This window comes from Tribolium castaneum, chromosome 6 (genome assembly GCF_031307605.1).
Source record: "Tribolium castaneum strain GA2 chromosome 6, icTriCast1.1, whole genome shotgun sequence".
Classification (NCBI taxonomy): domain Eukaryota; kingdom Metazoa; phylum Arthropoda; class Insecta; order Coleoptera; family Tenebrionidae; genus Tribolium; species Tribolium castaneum.
The window spans coordinates 9315404-9336690 of NC_087399.1; the positions used below are offsets into that span (position 1 = coordinate 9315404).

The window sequence follows — 21287 nt, forward strand, 5'->3', positions numbered from 1 at the left end:
GCCAGTGAGCACGCTGTATAAAGTCAAAAAAAATATTTCCAACTTGGAAATGACCTGACTCGTGAGTTAACTTAGATTTTTTTCTAAATCAGACCTAAAATACGAATTAAGATAGAGTTAAACTAAATTATGTCAAGTGTCAAAAGCGGTAGAAGAATTCTAATTCAGAATATGGGCTTGGATGATGTGAATGCCTATAGTGACCATGACGACATTTCTAGTTGGAAATATGTTTAATACGAGAACGTGTGAAGCACTTTGGAAAGTGGGATCTTTTCTCAATATTTCTTATACCGTTAAATCTATATCAGTAGATCTTTGGATTTTGAAAGAACCTCTATCAGTTCGCTCTGTATTTTTTGTTATCGATTACACAAGCCGACATGAAACTTTTGTTTTAATTTTATTTTTGTACTATATTTTATGTGTCCTGAATTCAGTAGTTTACAATTTCTCTCTACTAGTTTTTCAACACAAATAAAAAAAGTTTATTTTTCGACACTGTCAAAATTTACGGTTTTTCTCTTGTGTAAGGAAGTTTTGACAACTGTTTGGCATTTCTCAGTACAAAACGTCAAATTATTTTTAACAAATTTAAAGCAATTTTAAGCCTTGCTGAGTCTATTTCGAAGAATAAAATGTTGTATTCAACTCGTTTTTGTGTAAATCGATTCATTTATTTCGCCTCGTTTTCACTCGTGGTTTAAAAATCCACTCGTGAAATAAAGCGTCCGATTTACACTCAAACTCATTAAATAAATAACTATTATTATAAATTTTTTAAATTATTATTATTTTAAACTGTTCCAAACATTTTGGCGTATTTAGGTCCATTGTCGCCCAAAGCTACTTGATTTTGGTCGCCCCTGCCTATGATAACATTTTCTTCAAAAGAAAAAAAAATGGTTAATACAGAAAATAAGAAAAAAATTACAAACCCCGAAAATGGACAATTTGTATTGACAGAGTGACATTTTTTGTGGTACTTTGAGAATTTTTAGCACTTAATCCTTTTGAACCTCATATAAACACCCTTCAAAATTTTAAATGTTAGGAATATTGGCGTTTTAATATACACTGTCCCACAACAAATAAATTCTATAGATTTTCAAGAATAATAAAAACAAAATCAGTAGATAAATGTGGATCTGCTTTTATCTTAATTTTTTTTTGTCAACTGTTTCTCTCTAATAAAATTCTGTAATACCCTTAATTTTTTTTAATCAATTTATTTGAGAAATAGCTATGGAGAGTTCTCTAAAATATTCTCAAGTTCTCTAAAAAGTTGAAAAAGTTCTTTGTAATGTCACCCAATATGCACCAAGTTTTTCTTCGTCTCCTTAAGGTATCTAGTAAAAAATCACCCAGTATTATTTAAAAAGTTTGTGTTTTTTAAAAAACGTAGCAATTTTTTCAACTTTTTTCAAGCGCAATTTCCTGTATTGTGTATTATTGTGTACCTATTACTCAGCGAGTTGGTAAAGTCCATTAGTCACCTCTAATATCTTCTAAGTAATCAGCGAAAGACGCTTAACTGTTACTGTTTTTAAATAGACAATAGGTCTTTTAGATGCAAAAATAAAAAATAGAGTGTTCCATTTAAAATTTTTAAGTTATTTAATTTTTAACAATCCTCCTAATTTTTTTATTTTCTTGATCGAGGTGAGCTAAAAAAATACATTCTCAAAGTTTGAATATTCTACTTTAAAATGGTAAAGATCCCACTTTTCTAGAAGTCTTAGTTTTTGAGTAATAAATTTTTAAAGTAAAAAATGCAAAAATATGGGTGTTCCATTAAAAAAAACATAAGTTTTGATTGAGTAAATTTTAACAAAAATAAATAAATAAACAAAAAGATTTTATGAATGGAGAAGTCACCGCTAATTAAAAGACACATAATAAATATACGTAATTTCGTCTTCGAAAAAATCATTAGTTTTAAAAGCTGCATAAAAAATGCAAAAAATATAGGTGTTACCATTTAAAAAAACATAAGTTTGTATTATAGCTTATTTCAGAAACAGCCTGTATATTTGAAAATAATTTTTAAGTGAGTATCTGCGGCTTAGGAAAATAAAATTATTATTTTTTCAACGTTTAGAAGTGGGACACCTTGTATAAATATGCCACTGCAATCAGCCATCATATGCACATTTCACAGACAAGTTGTAACTAACAAGAGATGGTAAAATTAATAGAAAAAGCGCAGACTGGTTTTATTTAATTTTTCGAAATCAGTAAAAATTACTAAGTTGATTTTTTCGAAAACCTGATGTAATACAGAAAAACGAGTGGTAGTTTTGTAAAAAATTAGTAAATTAGTAAAAAAATACAATAATATTGTAGACACCAAAAATCATGTCGGTCTGTGTTTATTACTAGTCATCAGGTAGCACTTGCTTCTCAACTTCTCAAAGTTTGCTTCCGCCACTTTTGACATTAACTTCTTATGTTGTTCTGACATAATATTAATATTTGGATACTGTGTAACAATTTGTCTAATCGTAACACGCGCTATTTGAAACATTTTTAGTACCAAACTGCTAACAGGTGCGAACGTAACAGCATTTGTCGTTAACTTGAAATTAATTAAAAGTTAGGAAATCCGAAAAAAGTAATTGAAAGAGCCCTAATTATTTAACTACAAGTTAATATTAAGTTTAAGTTGACTCAGAGTTATTTGACCTTAAAGTTAACTCACTATTGAAATAGCAGGCCTTAGTAACATTTAAAAATGCAAATGAAAAATCTCAAAAAAAGTCCTGAGGTAATTTTAAAGTTTCCACTTTAAAATTCAGAGGTCAGTTTGCATCTCATTTATTTTTCTATAAAAAAATATGTTGAAATCTCTTGAAAAAAATATCGTAACTTCCTGAAGGTCTTAGCGGATTGAAAAATTCCATTATTGTCCTTTAAAGAGTGTTAAAAAGTTAAAAAGTTTTCACTTTAAAATTCAGAGGTCAGTTTGCATCTCATTTATTTTGCTATAAAAAAAAATATGTTGAAATCTCTTGAAAAAAATATCGTAACTTCCTGAAGGTCTTAGCGGATTGAAAAATTCCATTATTGTCCTTTAAAGAGTGTTAAAAAGTTAAAAAGTTTTCACTTTAAAATTAAGAGGTCAGTTTGCATCTCATTTATTTTGCTATAAAAAAAAATATGTTGAAATCTCTTGAAAAAAATATCTTCCTGAAGGTCTTAGCGGTTTGAAAAATTCCATTATTGTCCTTTTAAGAGTGTTTTAAAAATAAAATAATTAAGCTGTTTAACGCGTTAAAACTTGGTTACAAATATTTAAAAGGAGGTAAGAACTGGTCCTTGATTGAGGCAATGTTTTAATCTAAAACCAGCACCCAATTGAAGCTAAAAAAATATTTTGTTAATTATTTTTCTTAAAAATTGTGCATTCGTACGGGCGCTTGGACAGGATGCCCATTATAGTTAGTTCTATATTAAATAATGATGATGGGTGCGGTGCTTACCTTTGTAGTAGTCGGAGTGATGTGTGGGGCGGTCGCGCTCGGGCTCCACCGGACTGTACACTCGCGGAGTGTTGTTTATCGTTGTGATGTATTTCTGAGGTGGTGGTTCGGCTCGACTCGGCTGCGATTTGATTGTGACATTAAAGAAACTTGTTTTCGGTGGCTGTTCTTCGTCGTCTATGACGGAATTCGAAGACCTTGATTCGCTCCCGAAATGGTGCTCTAACCATTTCGATGTTTCCACTTTTCGCGTTTCTTCCTCTTGGTCGAAATCGAGCGGTTTTCGGGTCAGGGCGTCTTTGCGGTCCAATGGGGAAACACCGTTCTCCAGACCTGTAATCGGGACTAGTGGTTCTTTAAACCAAACCCATTTATTTCCGATCTCTGGTTGGGATTTTAAAATTTAGTTGGGAGCAGGACATATCACCCCTACTGACTGCGCCAATTAAAAGCAAACATTTTCAGAGTGCAATTTGATTAGCTACTATATTTTGCCTACTCAGAGAGAGGCATCGCCATTAATTTATCTTCAGGCGAATTAATTTTTTTAATGTTTTCTTCAGAAAATAACATAACGTTTTTTCCTTTCGAGGGAAGAATAACGGGATATTTGTAAGTTAGAAAATCATATTTTCTGATGGGGTCAGCGAAAAAAACTTTGATATACTGAGCATGCACCCACAGGAATAATAGTGGGTGTAGAAATGTAGAACATTGAAATCATAACTTTTTTATAAAAATTTGCAAATAACAGAGTCCGGTTATAACAAACCGATTTGTAACGAATTCTAACTACAACTACATTTTAAGCATGGAATTTTTGGAGAATATGATGGTGATACAGCAGCAACAAAAGTGTTAACTGATGAACACTTGAATCAGTGACTGAACGAAAATGTTTACCTATACAGGATGATTTAAAAGTGTTGGACAATTTTTAGGGAAGTTATAAAGAACATCAAACTGAACTAAAAGTTCCTATAATAAAAAATTCATTGAATCTTCTTTCACGAGATATAGATCTTTTTGTTTTTTTTTGGTACTTCAGATCATATTTTTTTGACTTTAATTAGCGGAAACGACAACTCTTGCAACATTAAACAGATAATTGTTGAAAAAAAACACCAATTAGTGTCTTATGATGTACAAAATATTTTAAAAACTCACAAGTAAATTAAATTCGACATCATAGAAAACAAAAGAGCAACCATTATTAAGATTTAAATTGAAATTTAAAAATAAAGTAGCCTAAAAAAATCTAACTTCATTTTGTGCGTAAGTGAACGTCTTTTATCACCATTCGAAAGTCAATTTGTCCGTTATTTTTGTATTCCTTCTGTACTGCACCTTCTGTACTGAATAGCTCCAAAAAATGACCGGATTAAGTTGAATAGTACAGTTCCAGAGGATATTTGGAGCAGTTTTTATGTTTTTAAAAGTTATGTAAACTTTTACTTTTCTAACAAATATATTCAAACCAAAATGCCTAACCGATCTGACTGCGTAGATCTCTGTTCTGAAGCATAAGTTAGTGTATCTACTCGTAACTATTAATCTTTCGCAAAGAATTTATATTATTTTTTACAACACTTTGTTATTTCATCTTATTGCACATGTAAATTACAAAAAAAAACTCAAAGGGATTGAGTAAAAAAAAGGAAGAATTGCAACGTTTCGTTTATTTAATAAACATCATCAGACTTTTTACTTGTATGATGACGCTTATTATATAAAATAAACGAAACGTTGCAACACTTCTTCTCCTACTAAATCTCTTCATCAAATCTTATTACAATCAATTAGCCTATGGACATCAAAAACATTCTCAACCTGAAAAATAACTACTGAAACCACACTTTGTTCTTCGGATATAGCGAACTTATTTTGCTACATTTTCTGGGTTAGTTATAACCTGACACAACTTCCTTATTTCTTCGACGTTGTTTACTTTAAAATTACTTTATTACGAATAACGTGCTTTTTAAACATAATGTTTGTTGTGACGTTTTTTATTTTGATGACGACTTTTTTATATAAGTTTAATTTCTGTTTTTCTTTGTAATAAGCTTTAATATAAGCTTTCTCGATTTTTTTCACTTCTTATTTGCGCTATTTTTACTGAACCTGACCTGACCTGACACGTAAGTCTTTATCTTATACACTAATATCATTTATTTTTCTAAATGCAAATTTAGCTATTTTCAGTTTACAAAGATAAAAAAATGAATTCTTAAAAAAAACAGCTGGAACAAATCAAACCACGTATTTCTAAGATTACTGTTAATTAAATTGATTTTATGTATTTAGGACGGGTCGCAATTTTCGTTAAAAAAGTAAGATAAGTGGAATGAACTATTGTCAAAAAATCAAAACTTCAAAAAAACAAATTGTTCTGCAAATTCCTATATCGACAAAGAATCTTTGAAATAAGATCAATTTTTTTAACTTTGCTTATTTTTGATATCGGCACTATTTCAACAAAAAACGACAGCTTATTTTTTAATAATTCCTTGTTGTACAAAAACTGAATCTAAATAAATTAAAATAAAGACAATAAGCTGAAATTAGTTAAATTTAGGTGGAACATTTTTGCAAATCTTTGTATACCGGGTGCTCAAAAACCGGCGCACCAACTCAATGGTGTGTGGCAGAGAATTGCTTGAATATAAAGGTAAAACTAAATAAATAAATAAAAAAATTCCTAGGAAATAATTCCCAGTGTTGGCATATCTATAAATGATTTTTCTGATAAATTTTAATTTTTCAAATTCAAAAAACTGCTAAAATCTAATAGTAAATTTAAAAATAATGTTAGAGAACGATTACTTAGTGCGAAACAAAAAACATTAAAAAATATTGAACACTGAAGAAGTTAACAAAATATGTATTAGGAATTTTTTCAAGATTTTCCCTGTAATCTACAGATGCTTCTCAACAACGTACCACTAAGTTAGTACAAACCTTGTAGTACGAAAAGTGTTTGTTAAACAATTCTGCAATAATAAATAACTTTATTCAAAGGAAATATGCCGAAAATCACAAGCTTATAACTTACAACTTATAAATCGTCCAATATGTAACAATAATTTAACACAAAAAAGTCACATAAAAATAATTAATTAATTAAATCAAAAATTTACAAGCTTTTCCACAAATTATGTTTTTTATAAAAAATCGATTCATACTTGAGAATACAGAAAAAATGTAAATTTTAAAATCGAGGTACTTTTGTGATACAGTAAAACCTCTCAATAACGGACATCGATGGGGAATTTTTAATTGTCCGTTGTGGAGAGATGTCCACTAATGGGAGGTAGGTTTTGTTACGTTCCTACAAAAATGTCCGCTGTGAAGAGATGTCCCTTATTCGGAGGTGTCCATTAAGGGAGATTTCTCGGTACTATCTATTCTGCCGTGCTAAGCAAGAACGTCGTAACTGACTTTTTTGTCAAATTTGAGATAACACAAAATCTGAGATCAATAGTGCAATAACTTTGATTCTAAATAACTTTAATAGATATTATCCAAAAATTAATAAGACGAAATACGTAAATAAAATTGACGTATGTGGGGTTTGTGCAATATTACTTAGCAAGAAAGTCGTAACTATAAAATGTATATGAAACCCACTCATTAATGAATCAAAAATTGTATATTTTCTAAAATTAATCAAAAACATTAGGTACCACCAAGTTTGGTTGATTACCAAGTCGAATTACAATTAAAAAAACAAAAAAAAGTGTATGACTTTGACGATTTTGTCAATTCGGTTGGAAGGACGGGTACAAGAACTAAAATTAAACAAATGAAAATTGAAAACTTTTTCAAATGGCAAGACTACAGTTCACAGTACAAATTGACCAAAATTATTAATCGACCTTACCTAAGCGACATGGTTAACGTTACGTTTGAACGAGGAAAAAAAACATGAAATATAAATGCAGTTTTGATAGTGACTTTATAGAGTTAAATTTCCTAACATCAATAACATCATATTCAAAAAACCCACTCAAAAACACACAACAAATGGCATAGATACAGAAAGAAAACAGGAACTCTTAAAAAAATTTAAAAATATTCTATCAGAAAACCGATTGATTTTTTGGCAAAATTTGCTTTTATTTCAAAAGTATCGTACGCTAGGTGTAATTTCTTGGGTACATTTTTTTATAAATTTCCTGTTGTTACGTATTATTTCATTTGTTTAAAGCCGTTAATAAATATTTTTGTAGTTACGACTTTTTTACTTAGTTACTTTTACTTAATTAAAAAAATAAATAAAAAAATTAAACGTCGTATGTGGAATAACAGCGATTTGGCAAAATAATGGATACAATTGCATACATATTTCCTTTTTACAAATAAATTGTTAGGTTGACTTCAATATTCCATGTTACTAGCATTTAAAATAACAGTGCACTCTGAAAATGTAGAAAACAAGACATAACTCAAGATTCATATAAAATCAGTTACGACGTTCTTGCTTAGCACGGCAGTATTGATAGCTAAGCAACTATTTTATGAAGACAATACGCCAAAATCAGCCAAACTTTCGAAAGATCCGAGGAACATAAAATTAAGAAGTGATAGTCGTCTAAACTATTTTTTATTGTCTTTATTTGCTTTTTTCGGTTTGTTTAAAAGTGCCTTCCAAATTTATTTATTTATTTTTCCCTAGGCCCTCCCTTGCCTTAAAAATTTTTCCTTTGTCGAATTTCGCTTTGACTACCTGGGTGTCTCATTTGCCTTATTTTTATCTGTTTTAAATAAGTAGATGTGATCAAATAAAGCTCTTCCAAGGAGATAAAGTTTCCTAAAAATATAAAAAAGTGCTCTTACCCCTGTATCTGTGCGGTTGTCGGTTGTTGGCCCTCCTCCTCGCCCTGGCACTCAACGAATCGAAATCGGGCTCATCGTCATCATCTCCATGCCTTTCAACCTCCATGGTCTCGGTCCGGAAGCGCATTTCGTGCCCGATTTTAACACCGTCAGCTAGGTAATCCACATCTTCCTGATCGCGTGTTTTCAGATACCTTTGCGAATTCTCCTTGTAGAAATCTTGTTCGGGCGCGTCTTCGGGCAATTCGTCGTCTTTGATCTCTTCGTGTTCGGTGGTTCTTTGCGTCTCGGTCACGATTTTACCGTCAGGTAGTACCGAGCTCAGTTCACGCGTGTTTTCCGTATCTGTCACTTTGTTGCTCTTTGACGACTCGTGGACGATTCGAGGGCCGGTAGAAACCACCGAAACGCCGTTTTTCGTCGTACGGAGGACGTCGCGGAGATCCTTTTTTCCGGTTTTTACAGCTGAGAGGAAATCCTGTCGACAATGTAGGAAAATGCATCAGGAAATGACGGACGTTGGCAAGGTTGGTTGGGACGCGACCTTGCAATCGCTTATAAAGAGTTTTCCGGACGCGTTTTTCTGGGTCAGCGGTGAAAATGCAACGGAGAAAGTACCAGTGATGGATGGAAACAAGATATCGGGGCCTTTGAAGTTTCGAAAAACCGGGTTTTGGCGTTTTTTGCACTATGACGAGTAAATAAATCTCGTAGCGAATACAATGCGATCGGTTAAAATGCACTACGACAAGCTGTTTTCGAGATGTAATTAGAATTATTGGGAAATCGACCCGGAACTGGCGGTACTTCATGTAAAATAAATTTCGCAAAACGTTTTAACTTAGAACGTTATTTTTTTATTTTTTGGAAACAAAACATAACAACATTTTGGGCTATTTTGGTATACGTAAGTAATATGCTCCGATAAATTGGTTTTGACGTCGAAAAATTAAAATAACTTGCCAAAAAAATTCTGGATCATTAGAAAGATCCAACAAGTTCAAAAAACCTTTTTTATTTTTTTAATCTATTGGTGATTTTTTTATTCTATCTGTGAAAAAATGAAAATTTACCACTGGACGTCATTAAATAAAACTCAATCTGAACTCTATTTATTTAGAATCATTTCATTTATTTGTATGAAAAATGTTGATATTGCAAAATAGATATTTAATAATGTATTTTTTTATTATGTTGATTTCAGGGAATGGCGGTTCGCGACAAAATTTTTATTTTCATTTATTTTACTTTGATTTCTTTGCCAAAAATCCGATAAATTATAAACAAATTATATTACTTTAAACAATTTCAAACGATTCAGATTGTTTCTGAGCTAGAAACTCTCACTTATTTTGAAATTTTGTCGAAAGAAGCAAAAAAAAAACACTAACTTATGTGATGACGACGTTATTTTATCCAATTTGGCGTGCTTTAGTTTTTTTTTTGATCCAGAACTCACTTATTTCTTCAGCACAATCCGAAAAGTTAAAAATGCTACCTGAATTTATTATTTGTAAATATATACCAACAATGTTTTGTGATACAAAAGATGAGGTATTTTCTAGGTGAGAGGAACTCTTGCAGAAAAACATATTAATTTTACAGCGGCAAAACTACAATATGTATTTAGTTTCATCTAAAATTTGTAAAAGATAATTAACTCGTTTATAGCCTTTCTCTTTGCGTGTCGTAAATTTTTTTTAGTTTTTTACAATACCTATTATTTGTTTTTTTGCTTTGTTTGTTTTTGCACTGGAATTTATTACAATGTACCTCCATATGAAGTAATGTCGGAACGAATAAAAAAATTCACTCGTATCTTAACTTCCCAGATTTCATTACCTAATTTTTTTACAATAATTTTTGACAACAATTAAAATTTTCAACTTCCTAAAAATCCAGTCTCTGATAATAAGAAATTAACAGTGCTTTTGGACAATAGGTGTCCAATATAAGGGATTACGTACGAAAATTTGAAAACTAAAGAGAGAAAAATGCATGTTTTTGAGGGGTTTGAAAAATAAAACACGATTTTTTCCATTTTTTTTCAAAAAACTTTGGATCAACAAAAATATTTCCACATTTTATACTCGCGTGTTGTTATTTAAAATGTTACGATAAGTTATATCTCTTAAAAATAATGTATTTCAAGGGAGATTTCAACGGTGGGTCAAGCTGCAGACTTTGATCCAAGAAATTTTTGTGATACTAAGATAAGAAATTAAATAAAAGTGATTTCCAACAATACCACACAAAGGAGGATACGTAAAAAAAATCGGAGTAGTAGAGAGAAAAGTGCATAAAAAATGAAAAAAATTTCAGTCGAGTCTGAAAAAAACGTTTTTTCCACTGTTTTTTTTAAACTTTAAAGCTCCACATCTCACGTGTTGTTATTTAAAACATTATGTCAAGTTTTATCAATTTAATAGAAAACATTTCAACGGAGACTTCAATAGTGGGTCAAGCCACAAACTTTGATCCATAAAATTTATTAAGACACTAACTGATATACTACGATAAGAAAAAATTAAAAGTGCTTTCGAACAATACTCAACATCAGGGGTTACGTACGAAAATTTCGGAGTTATAGAAAAAACTGTGCATGAAAGATTTTTTGACCGAGTTTCAAAAAAAAAAACCGATTTTTTCCACTTTTTTTCGAAAAAAATTGGATCAGTAAAAATTTCTCTACATTCTGCAATCACGTGTTGTTATTTAAAGTATAATGTCAAGTTTTATCAATTAAAAAGTAAGCATTTTAACGGAGACTTCAATAGTGGGTCAAGTCACAAACTTTGATCCATGAAATTTATTAAGATACCAAATGATAAACTAAGATAAGAAATTAATATTCAACACACGGAGTTACGTACGTACGAAAATTTCGGAGTTAAAGAGAGACAAGTACATGAATGATTTATTTTTGGTCGAGTTTGAAAAAACCGATTTTTTCCACTTTTTTTTCTAGGAATTTGGATCAGCAAAAATTTCTCCACATTTGACACTCGCGTGTTGTTATTTAAAATATATCAAGTTCTATCAATTAAAAAGAAAGCATTTGAACGGAGATTTCAACGCTGGGTCAAGCCACAGACTTTGCCCCATGAAATTTACTTTAAACAAACGATTAAAATCACAATCATTTCTCGTTTTTGCGTGTTACATAACACCGTTTTTTCCCCAAATCTCATCAAACTGCATAGTCACCTGGCACCTACCTTCACGAAAATTTATCACCGATCATCTCTCTCATTAAGGTTTCACTGAATTTAGGCCAATTACGTAACCGAAAACATATGTAGGATATCGATATATTGGCGCACTTTCTCCCCTATGGGACTTGGAGCGGCTTCCTGGCGGAAACTTATGCAAAAACCCACAAAACGACGTGCACCGCAAGGCTCTCCCAACGGCCCGATTCTAAGCGCAGGGAGTGACGCAAAGGCGCGCTCGGGGCCCGATTCTGTTCGACGTCCTTGACGGACAAGTGTGCGATTTCGTCACAGTCGACGCGGATCACGTTTAATAAAAGCGACTTTTGCCGTTTTCCAAGCTACTAACCGAATAATGACAATAATGCCAGTTCTCTTTCGTTTGATAACAACACTTGACGTAATAATCCAATTCAAACAACTTCGTGAAAGTAATAGTAATTCTAACAATGCGACGACCCGGAGTTTGCTGTTAAATGTCAAAGTTTGAAATGAGGCGATTAGGCCCGATTTTGGCCCTTTTAGCGGCACAAAGGACGTACTTTCACAAATACCACGGCACTTATCACTCGATTAGCACTTGGTGTCTTTGTTGCTGGTTTCAAGTCTTCGGCGGTGAACGGTTGTCTGACTGGTCGTGGAGGCCCCGTCTTCTCTCTGCCCCCCTCGAGCACAGGGACGAACTCGATGGCCATCGCTCTTAACCGCCGCGCGCAAGAAGGGCACTTGGAGGTAGCGAATTTTTCAATTTTTTGGCCCAAGACCGAAATTATTTATTTTTTAAATCAGCGATAATATTGGTATTGGTACGAAAAAATCGCAAGGTAGTACGTCCTGGACCAGTAACCTATCACGCCTTGACATTTCTTACCTCATCGGTGATGTCTCCGAAGTGCTGAACGTCTTCCGTTTCCTTAACCTCTTCGGTTTCCTCGCGTGAGATGACTCGCTTCTCCTTAACCTCGCGGACGACCCCTTCGGGGTTGGGCACCGCCACCCATTTGGACCCATCGCTGGGCACCTCGGGGGTGCCCTCCACGGCCTTGGAGGGGCCATCGGGTTCGTCGTCGCCCAGTTTGCGTAACTAAATTTCAATTAATTAAATTGTAAAATAATAAAAATGAGGGCTTACTTCAGTCTGGTGGTGTTCTTGCGTTTCGGTGTCTTCAGTGGTGTTGGTGGTGACCATGGGTCCGGAGTCTTCGACGACTTCGCCATCTTCGAGGACCACTTGGCGTTTGACTCGCGTCTCGATTTGTTTGGTGTTGATTACTTCCGTTTTCTTTTTGCTCACCCATTCCTCTGTTTTGGAGTTAGTCAGTGGAAAGTTGCGTACGGCAAGGCCGTGATCAAGGATTTGAGAGACTAATGCATTTACTTTTCCGAGTTTGTTTCAGTTAAAACCGTTTTTGCACGTTTTATAAAAAGACGTTTCCGTTTGGAGAAACCAGGTCAAGGTTACAGTACATACGTTGTCAGCAACTATACTATAAAGTATATAAAGTTTCATGTCTTTTATGTCTATAAAGTATACAAAGTTTATAAATATTGTCCAAATACTTAATTCTTTTTGGATAGATTGTTAAATTACGAGCAAATTTGATTTTTTTTGAGACAGAAACTGACCTATTTTGCTAGATTTTGTAGAAATAATTAGGTACTTTAGATATTTCAACCTTTCTTGGGCCAGAGACTCACTTATGTAAACTATCAAGGGGTTACGTTGAAACAAGCCGAAAAGTTAAAAAACATTGAAACGTTTTGATTTTTTTTGCCGAATTTGTTGAATTATGAAGAAATTGTACGTATTATTTTATACGATTTCGAAAAATTTAGTGTTTCTAACACATCCTTTTTGACAAAATTTGTCGAAAGTAGCGAAAAACACACCAACCTATCTGTTAGTGGCTATACAGGGTGTATCAGAAATACGTGTCTTAATTTCAACAGGTAACAGAGTTCAACAAATAGAACATTTTTCTATTTGTAATTTTCCAATAAAAAATTCGAAATTTTTTTTGAAAGGATAAAGATAACATACTGAAACGTGTACCCGCCAATGGGAATAAAAATAAAAGAGCCGAATTATTTTCGTTGTGAGAGAAACGGACAATTTAAACAATTTAAAACAGCAATGACAATTGTTACTATGAATACAAACTAATTAATAAACACTGACCGGCTCGTTTGCACAAAAGAAAGGAGGAAAACAATGAAAATTATAAATAGGAATCTTGCAAAATGTTATATTGAAAAGTTGTTGTATTTGAGGAGTTTTATTACGTGTTAAAATTACCACACGTGTTTCTGATACACCCTGTATTTCAGGTAATTCTAAGTAATTTGTTAGCCTTTCTTGGGCCAGAAACTCACTTATCTAAAATTAAACTGCTACAAAAAAATTCAGAAAATCTAACTAAATACTTTAACATCACACAATAAAGAAATACAAGATTAATTACTGATTTGATTTAATTAAGTTCCAATGCTCGAAAAGTGATGGCATTTGTTTGATGTTAAAGCAATTAGACTTTCTTAACTTTTGTGAAGCAAAAGATAAGCATACAGAGTACTCAAAAACAGGCTCAGCAAGTCAATGGCACATTGTTGAGAAGCATGTAAGATTACGGAAAAAATCTTAAAAAATTCCTAAAAACTCAAAAAAAATTCACACTAAATAAATAATAATTAATCGTTCCCTAATATAATGATGACTATTATTTTTTAATTTCCCCTCTGCAGTTTTTTTTTAATAAAAACAAAATTCATCAAAAAATCAAAATTTGTAGATATACTAACACTGGATATTTTTTTCTAGAAAACGGTTTCAAAAATAATTCATTTTTATTGTTGATCAAATTCTATTCCGATCACGATTGTTAGACAATGTTAGATATTTTTATCAGTAACTTTAATATACAGGAGGAGTTTAAAGTAACGCATAAAATTGATATTTTTGTGATAGATAATATTTCAAAAAAATCGTCAGACAGGTCGATTTTATTTTTGTCTCGTACATATTGACACCAAGGTAACAATTCTGACGCCATTGATTTTTGAGTAATAACGCCATTTTCAATTTTTTTGATGATGGCGACCTTTTTGTTTCCTGTTTTAGATAGCCTACTCCTGTATCTTTCTCGTAAGCATAAAAAATGATAAAATGAATTTTTTAAAATCAAAAAAGAAGACAATAAAGTAAGAATGTTAAAAAAGTTATTGATAATTATACATAAAAGGCAATGGTTTTTTTGCTTTTATTGAAAAATTCTCCACATTCAAAGTTATTTTTAAAAAACGAGGCCTCCTTGAATATCTTAGAAAATCAAATAAAAATAAAAAATCCCAGGATAGGGCATCAATTTTTATTTTGAGGGGGACACCTTCTAGTGTACTTTTGTGTACTTGTGTACGTTTTCAAAATTGTAAATTGCAAGACACTTTTTTGATACCCCCAAATAAAAGGTATTTGACCAGAAATTCGGCTGTGTTTTTTGTAAATTTCGGTAATTTTTTGTAAAGTTATATGGTGCTTAATTAATTGACAATTTACTGTTCAAAAATAGTTTTTCATCAATAAGGCGACTATGGAATAATATAAGTAAAACCAAAAATTCAAAATAAAATCGATAATATCGATAACAATGAAATGCACACAAAATGATTTATCTTTCTGTCTTACTTTGTGAGGAATGAAGAGTGTTGTTTTTATATTTTTTTAATAATTGACATGATAATAATTATATCAAAATGAGCATCAGCATGAATCCTAAATAACTACAAAAAAAATATCTCGGGTGACTATAAATGATTCTGTCAGATATTGACACTACTGAGTTATTGGCATTCCTGCTAGTTTATTACATGATGCCGTTTATTTTTTACAGAAGACGACAAGAATAAAAAGATAACGGTAATTCTGTGTAATTATCGTATATTTTACCTATATATTTTTGTGTTTGGTAGAAAAATATACCTGTTTGTGAAGTTTTTCAGAAAATAACCGCTAACAAAGTTTGCGTTGCTTCAAACTCATCCTGTATAAAAATATCATTCGGAAATATAACACTTAGGACCAGTTTATAGAAGCGTCATTAATTTAATTCGCAATTAAACGTGACCAAATTTAACAAATGTGGTTGGTCCATTTGTTTAATTTTAACTTTTAACAACGCATTAAATTTTAACAAAACTTTCTATAAACTTAACTAACGTGATTTCAACTAAGTCACTGTCGTCAAATGCAGACCAACAAATAAAACTAATTTTAATTTCGAACGAGTGGATTGTTTTTGAATCAGAAACTGATTTATTGCAAACTACACAGGTGAAAATTATACAGAAATATAAAAATTTCAAAATAAAATAATAAAATTTACATTCTACATCCAAATCATATTAATTTTTATGCATTTATTTGTTTATTATCTACATTATTTCTAAATTACATTACTTCAACCAATTTTAAGTGATTGGGCTTTTATGAAAAAAAATTACCCAATATTAACTGATTATGTTGATATTTAGTCAGAGAGTGCTGATTTAAAAAATTAATATCTTTACTACAGTAAGTGACAACGTATATTTTGTAACCTTGTCCTACTTTATGTCCTATTTTTTTTGTGAGGATGATTCTAGGTATTCTATTTCTGATACTACAGTGCAAAAGAGCAAATCTTTTAAAAATGTGTTGTTTCCAATGTTATTCCAACGTTCTAGTGAATGGACAATTTTGACTCATTATTGTTATACAATTTTTACTCAATTTCTACTCCCTATAATTTAGACCACTTTTTTGTATTTTGTTTATTTCCTAATTTGTATAAAAAAGATTCTTTGATCGTTAAACCTATATCAAGTTTAATGTTCTTACAATTTAAGCAAAATATAGATACAGGTTGTCAAAAGTATGAGCTAGACAAGAAAATATTTTTGAGTTACTAGTTATTAAACTACTAAGTTATTAAACTTACTAGTTATTAAAAAATGCTAATGAACTTAAACTATTGACGAAATTGTCAAACGAGGTCAATTTTTTTTTGAGAAATAAATTAGCAAACAATACCAAATTGTTTTTGTCCACTTTTTTCATGAATTTATCTTCAATGGGAACCGTTTGTGGATTTTTAAGAAAAACAAAAGTAATAACAAAATTGTGAGAGAAAAATAGGTGATAGAATCATTGAAGAAAGCACTTCAGAAACACCTTACTCTAATCGCTCAAAAATATCAATGAAAAGGATATATAATCGATTTTTTATAATCAACTGTCAAAGACCCGTCAGGTTGGCATTATCACAAATAGTAATTTTTTTAATTAAGGTTGGTGTAATTTTTTACTTGGCCAATTCAATTTCTAAATTTTTCAAGTTGTCTCCAATTTAAAATACGTACAACATTTAGTTATTTTAGACCACCTTTAGACTTACATTAGCGATTAACATTAACGTCTAGTTTTCAAAAATGTCAAATACAGAGTACAGCCAGTTTCAAAAGTGGTTGGACATGAACTTTTAGGGTGATATAGTCTGGTCTTTATCAGAATTTTGACACTGACAGTTGATTATATAAAAAAATGAACTATAGGTAATGATCCTACAGGAGGCGGTCAATACGAAATTTAAGAAAAAAAAGTGAAACAAGCCGATTTTTTGCACAAATCACCCGATCACGGCCTTCTTGGCGACTTACCTTCTTTGGTGGTGGCATAGGTCTCCCCCGGCTCAACCTGCGCGTAAAAAATCCCCGGTTCAATAAAAATCCTCGAGCAATAAGTGACTTTTTTATGTGATGGAATTTGTGAACGACCACTCGGGTCGTCAACAAAAACTATAACCACCATTCATAGCACTGGACAATCTTGAAGTGTTTAACGCTCCCGTTGCTCGAAAACCAATAAAAGGTGGCGCTGCTGCTCTCCAACCTTCAGCCGATTAAAATTGTAAACATCCGGCGATTGAATCGATTCGAAAGCGTTTATCGAACATAAATTAAACCTCCGTTTCGGTTTTATTCCTGGCGTGTTTATGAACAATTACGACTCGGGCGGTCGCAGGTGATTAAACACTAGCCAATTGCGTAACGATTCGCACCACACGCACCCATCTCGAGCCCGCAAACAAAATAATGAAAATTTTTCGATTTTGCACACAGTCCGAGGCGACTCGATTAGCCAACGGTGGGAAGGCTAAAATAATCCCAAAACCTTCGAATTAATTGCAATTAAAGTCGGCTTTGCGGCACGGTTGCCGAACGCGGACGCCACTGCACTAAACAAACCATTGAGAATTAAATTGCAACCTGTGTACTATTACCACCACGTTCCAACTTTACGGAATATTCACTCTCACACATTATTACATCATGGTATTGTTCCACCTGCAGTGCTTTAATCCCGTCCCAGTTGACCGCACCTCCACTGTTTACATGCCCTCGGATTTATTTTCCGAAAATATCAATTAAAAGGGTTGACATTTGGTGGTGGGTGCGGTTGGAATGCACTTTCAGTTCGCTCTATCCTGAATTTTGAAAGCAGCTAGCGTGAGAACAATGAAGATAGGAATCGGAGGAGGCAGTGACGTTCGTTGTGCACTTCCAAAATTAATTAACCAATTCAATTAATTGAATTAGGCCCATAAATGGTGAGGAAACGGAGCTAAGTGGCCGCCGACTTTCATTAAGTAATTTATTTGTTGTGTAATTCATTTACTTATCAAAGTACGAGGTTAACTCACGTTCTACACAGTGCAATAATTTATTTTTACGTGAATGGAAATAATCAAAATGTGGGTTAGTGATTTACCATTTTTTCGAAAATTTATTAAACCCGCCTCTAGCGTAATTGCATTGCCCAAGTTGGTGGTAATCAACACCGATAATGATGAAGATGTAACAGCATTTAGCGGCTTACATTCTAATTCAATTATGGGAGTCATTTTACGCGAAAATTAATCATTGATGAACTCTAACCCAAATAAAAAACAAAGTATACAACACGTAACGTAATATTCCGGCGCATTATTCTAAATAACGCGTTCATGATGAGCTTGTTAGAAAATATCATAACTTGTGGGTTTACCAGTGCTGACATTTAACTATTTGCTTGTTCAGGGCTTGTTTATTTATTTGCTTGGAAATGGGAAAAATTGTTAGAAAATTTCTCAAAGTGTTGTTATTATTAGGTACTACGAGAAAATAGTAATGTGATGCCATTACGTATGCACCTACTTTCAATAATAATAGCAAAGTTATTATTGAGAATATTATGTATGCATTTGTTTTGCGTTTCCGGTCTGCATTTCTCCGCACATAACTGTGTTTTCGTTACGTTCTATTCCAGTTTTCCTTAATAAAGCTATAAAGATAATTAGCAAGGTTGCGAAGTGGCATTAAACGACGTTTTACTTTCGTATACAGTATGGTCCAAAAATACAAGCATAATCGTTTGAAAATAGTTGATTTTTAACGGTTTATTCCTTCTTAGAAACTATTCTATTCTATTCTATTGATGAGAGACTTTTTTTTAATTATTTTCAGAGCATTTTCAGAAGTAATCCTGAACTAGTTTTCAGTTTAAAAAATTTAACAAATTATAAATCAAAAGCCTGATAAAGTAAGAAATTTTGAAACTGAAATGCTGAATTACGTATACAAGGTATATCATGAAAAACTAGGAAATCAATGAACTGAAGAACGAAGATTCTAAGAAACTAGAGAACTGAAACATTGAGAAACTAACCGACTGAAATAGTGAGTAACTAAATGACTGAAAAGCGGTGACAAGAAAAATGTACTAAACTGAAAAGCTGAAGTACTGATGAAAAAAAACGGAAATCTAAAAAATGAAACACAGAAATTGAAAAGCTATAAAATTTAAATGTATGGAAATTAATATAACTGTTTCATAGCTGATATTACAATTAATTAGGACACTGAGAAACTAAGGGGTAGAAAGTCTGCGTTATTAAGACATTGAGAAATTAATAACAGAAAAAAAAAGATTTGGCATACGTTTTTTGGTAGATTCAGATGATTTAATCCAAAACATTTGTAACCCAAGTCAAATTAGATTACATGAAGAAAAATCTGCTGTTAAAATACAAACGAGCACGCAAATGTGACTGCTACTTAAGTTAATTTTGAGAGATTACTGCAACGCTGATCAAAAGACTAACAGTTTTTTTTTAATGTTAAAAATGTTTCATGTTGGCCCCAAAACTGTTTTAAAACTTTCAATAATACGTTTGTTGCATTTTGATGATAGAAATCGGACAAAATTCGAGTCTTTTTTGAATGACTTCAATGCAAAATTAGACGCGAAACTGTGGGTTCACTTTTTGTGTGTTTTTGAGAAAAACTAGAGCTGATATAGGTAAACACTTTCTTTACCTTGATCTAAGTAGCTTTTTGAATTTTTGTCACCCAAAATTGGCACAATTGTACGAATTCGTCCAAAAATTTAGTTTATTTGAGAGACCTTAATGCAAAACTAGACGCGAAACTTTTATTTAATTTTGTGGAATTTTGAAAAAAATTAAGTTGAGATGAACAGACCATTGCTCTAAACGTAAAATAGAGAAAAAAGGACAAAACTCGAACAAAAATCGAGGTTTTTTTAAAAGATTTTATTGCAAAACTAAACTCGTAGGCGTTAGTTAGATTTTTTTGCGATTTTGAAGGAAAATGATGCTGAAGTAAACAGTTTCATGATCTAATTGTCTTCTTAGGACGTTATCTAGAATTTTCAAGACACTAAAAACCAGTACAATTCCCAGAATTTGTCAAAAAAATCTGGTTTCTTTGAGAGACTTTAATGCAAAACAAGACGCGAAACAAATTTTTGTGTAATTTTGAAAAAAAAAATAAGTTGAAGTGTACAGATTCTTGCTTAAAGCATTACGTCAGTTATTTTGTCTTGTATTTTCGTTAAAAAATTGGCAAAAACTAGGATAAAATACGAATTGCTTTGAGAGATTTTAATGCAAAACTAGACTTGGAGCCGTTAGTTAGTTCTTTGGGCATTGTATTCAATTTTCGAAACTAAAAATCGGCACAATTGCAAGAATTCGCCAAACAATGTAGTTTTTTTGAAAGACTTGAATGCAAAACTAGACGCGAAACTGTTATTTAATGTTTTTGTAGAATTTAGAAAAAAAATGAAATTGAAGTGAAAAAATGGTTGCTCTGATCCTTTGCGTCAGTAATTATCTTAAATTTTCATAAATAAAAGTAGGCAAACTTGAAAAAAATCGGACAAAAATCGACTTACTTTGAGAGAATTCAATGGAGAACTAAACTAACTACGGTTTTGAGAAAAATTGAAGCGGAAGTAAACATTTTCTTGCTCTAAACGTTTTCCTTAGTCACTTTTTTGAATTTTCGTCACGTAAAATTGGCACAATTGCAAGAATAAGTTCAGCAGTCTAGTTTCTTTGAAAGACTTTAATGCAAAATCAGACGCGTAACTTAATGCATTTTTTGTACAATTTTGAAAAAAGTAAAGTTGAAGTGAATAATTTGTTGCTCTAATTGTCTACATCAGTCATTGGCTTGAATTTAATAAAAGCGTGCAAACTTCCAAAAAATTATGTTACTTTCAGCGATTTTAATGAAAAACTAAAGTCGAAGCCGTTCAGCGATTTTGAGTAAATTTAAAGCATTGTCCTTGAAATTAGTCATTGTCTTAAATTTTCGTCCAAAAATCTTCATTCTTGGAGAGACTTTAACGCAAAACCAGACACGAAAGTGTTATTTA

At 32.0% G+C, this 21287-nt stretch overlaps 2 protein-coding genes across 3 annotated transcripts in view; one reads left to right on the forward strand and one right to left on the reverse strand.

Annotated features, from left to right (window-relative positions):
• Positions 1-21287, reverse strand: part of chas (chascon) — a 51398-nt gene that overhangs the window by 15247 nt on the left and 14864 nt on the right. The window contains exons 3-7 of one of the 2 annotated variants that reach the window (XM_008203451.3): positions 17225-17261; positions 12666-12835; positions 12405-12617; positions 8322-8799; positions 3483-3815 (exon numbers count right to left, since the gene is read on the reverse strand). In XM_008203451.3, the coding sequence (XP_008201673.1) occupies positions 3483-3815; positions 8322-8799; positions 12405-12617; positions 12666-12835; positions 17225-17261 (1231 nt within the window). Of the gene's footprint in view, positions 1-3482; positions 3828-8321; positions 8800-12404; positions 12618-12665; positions 12836-17224; positions 17262-21287 lie in introns of both variants that reach the window. The other variant, XM_008203450.3, reaches the window with a different exon arrangement.
• The window catches only part of Pym (Partner of Y14 and Mago), a 442733-nt gene that overhangs the window by 543 nt on the left and 420903 nt on the right, over positions 1-21287 (forward strand). The gene's annotated exons all lie outside the window — the stretch shown is intronic.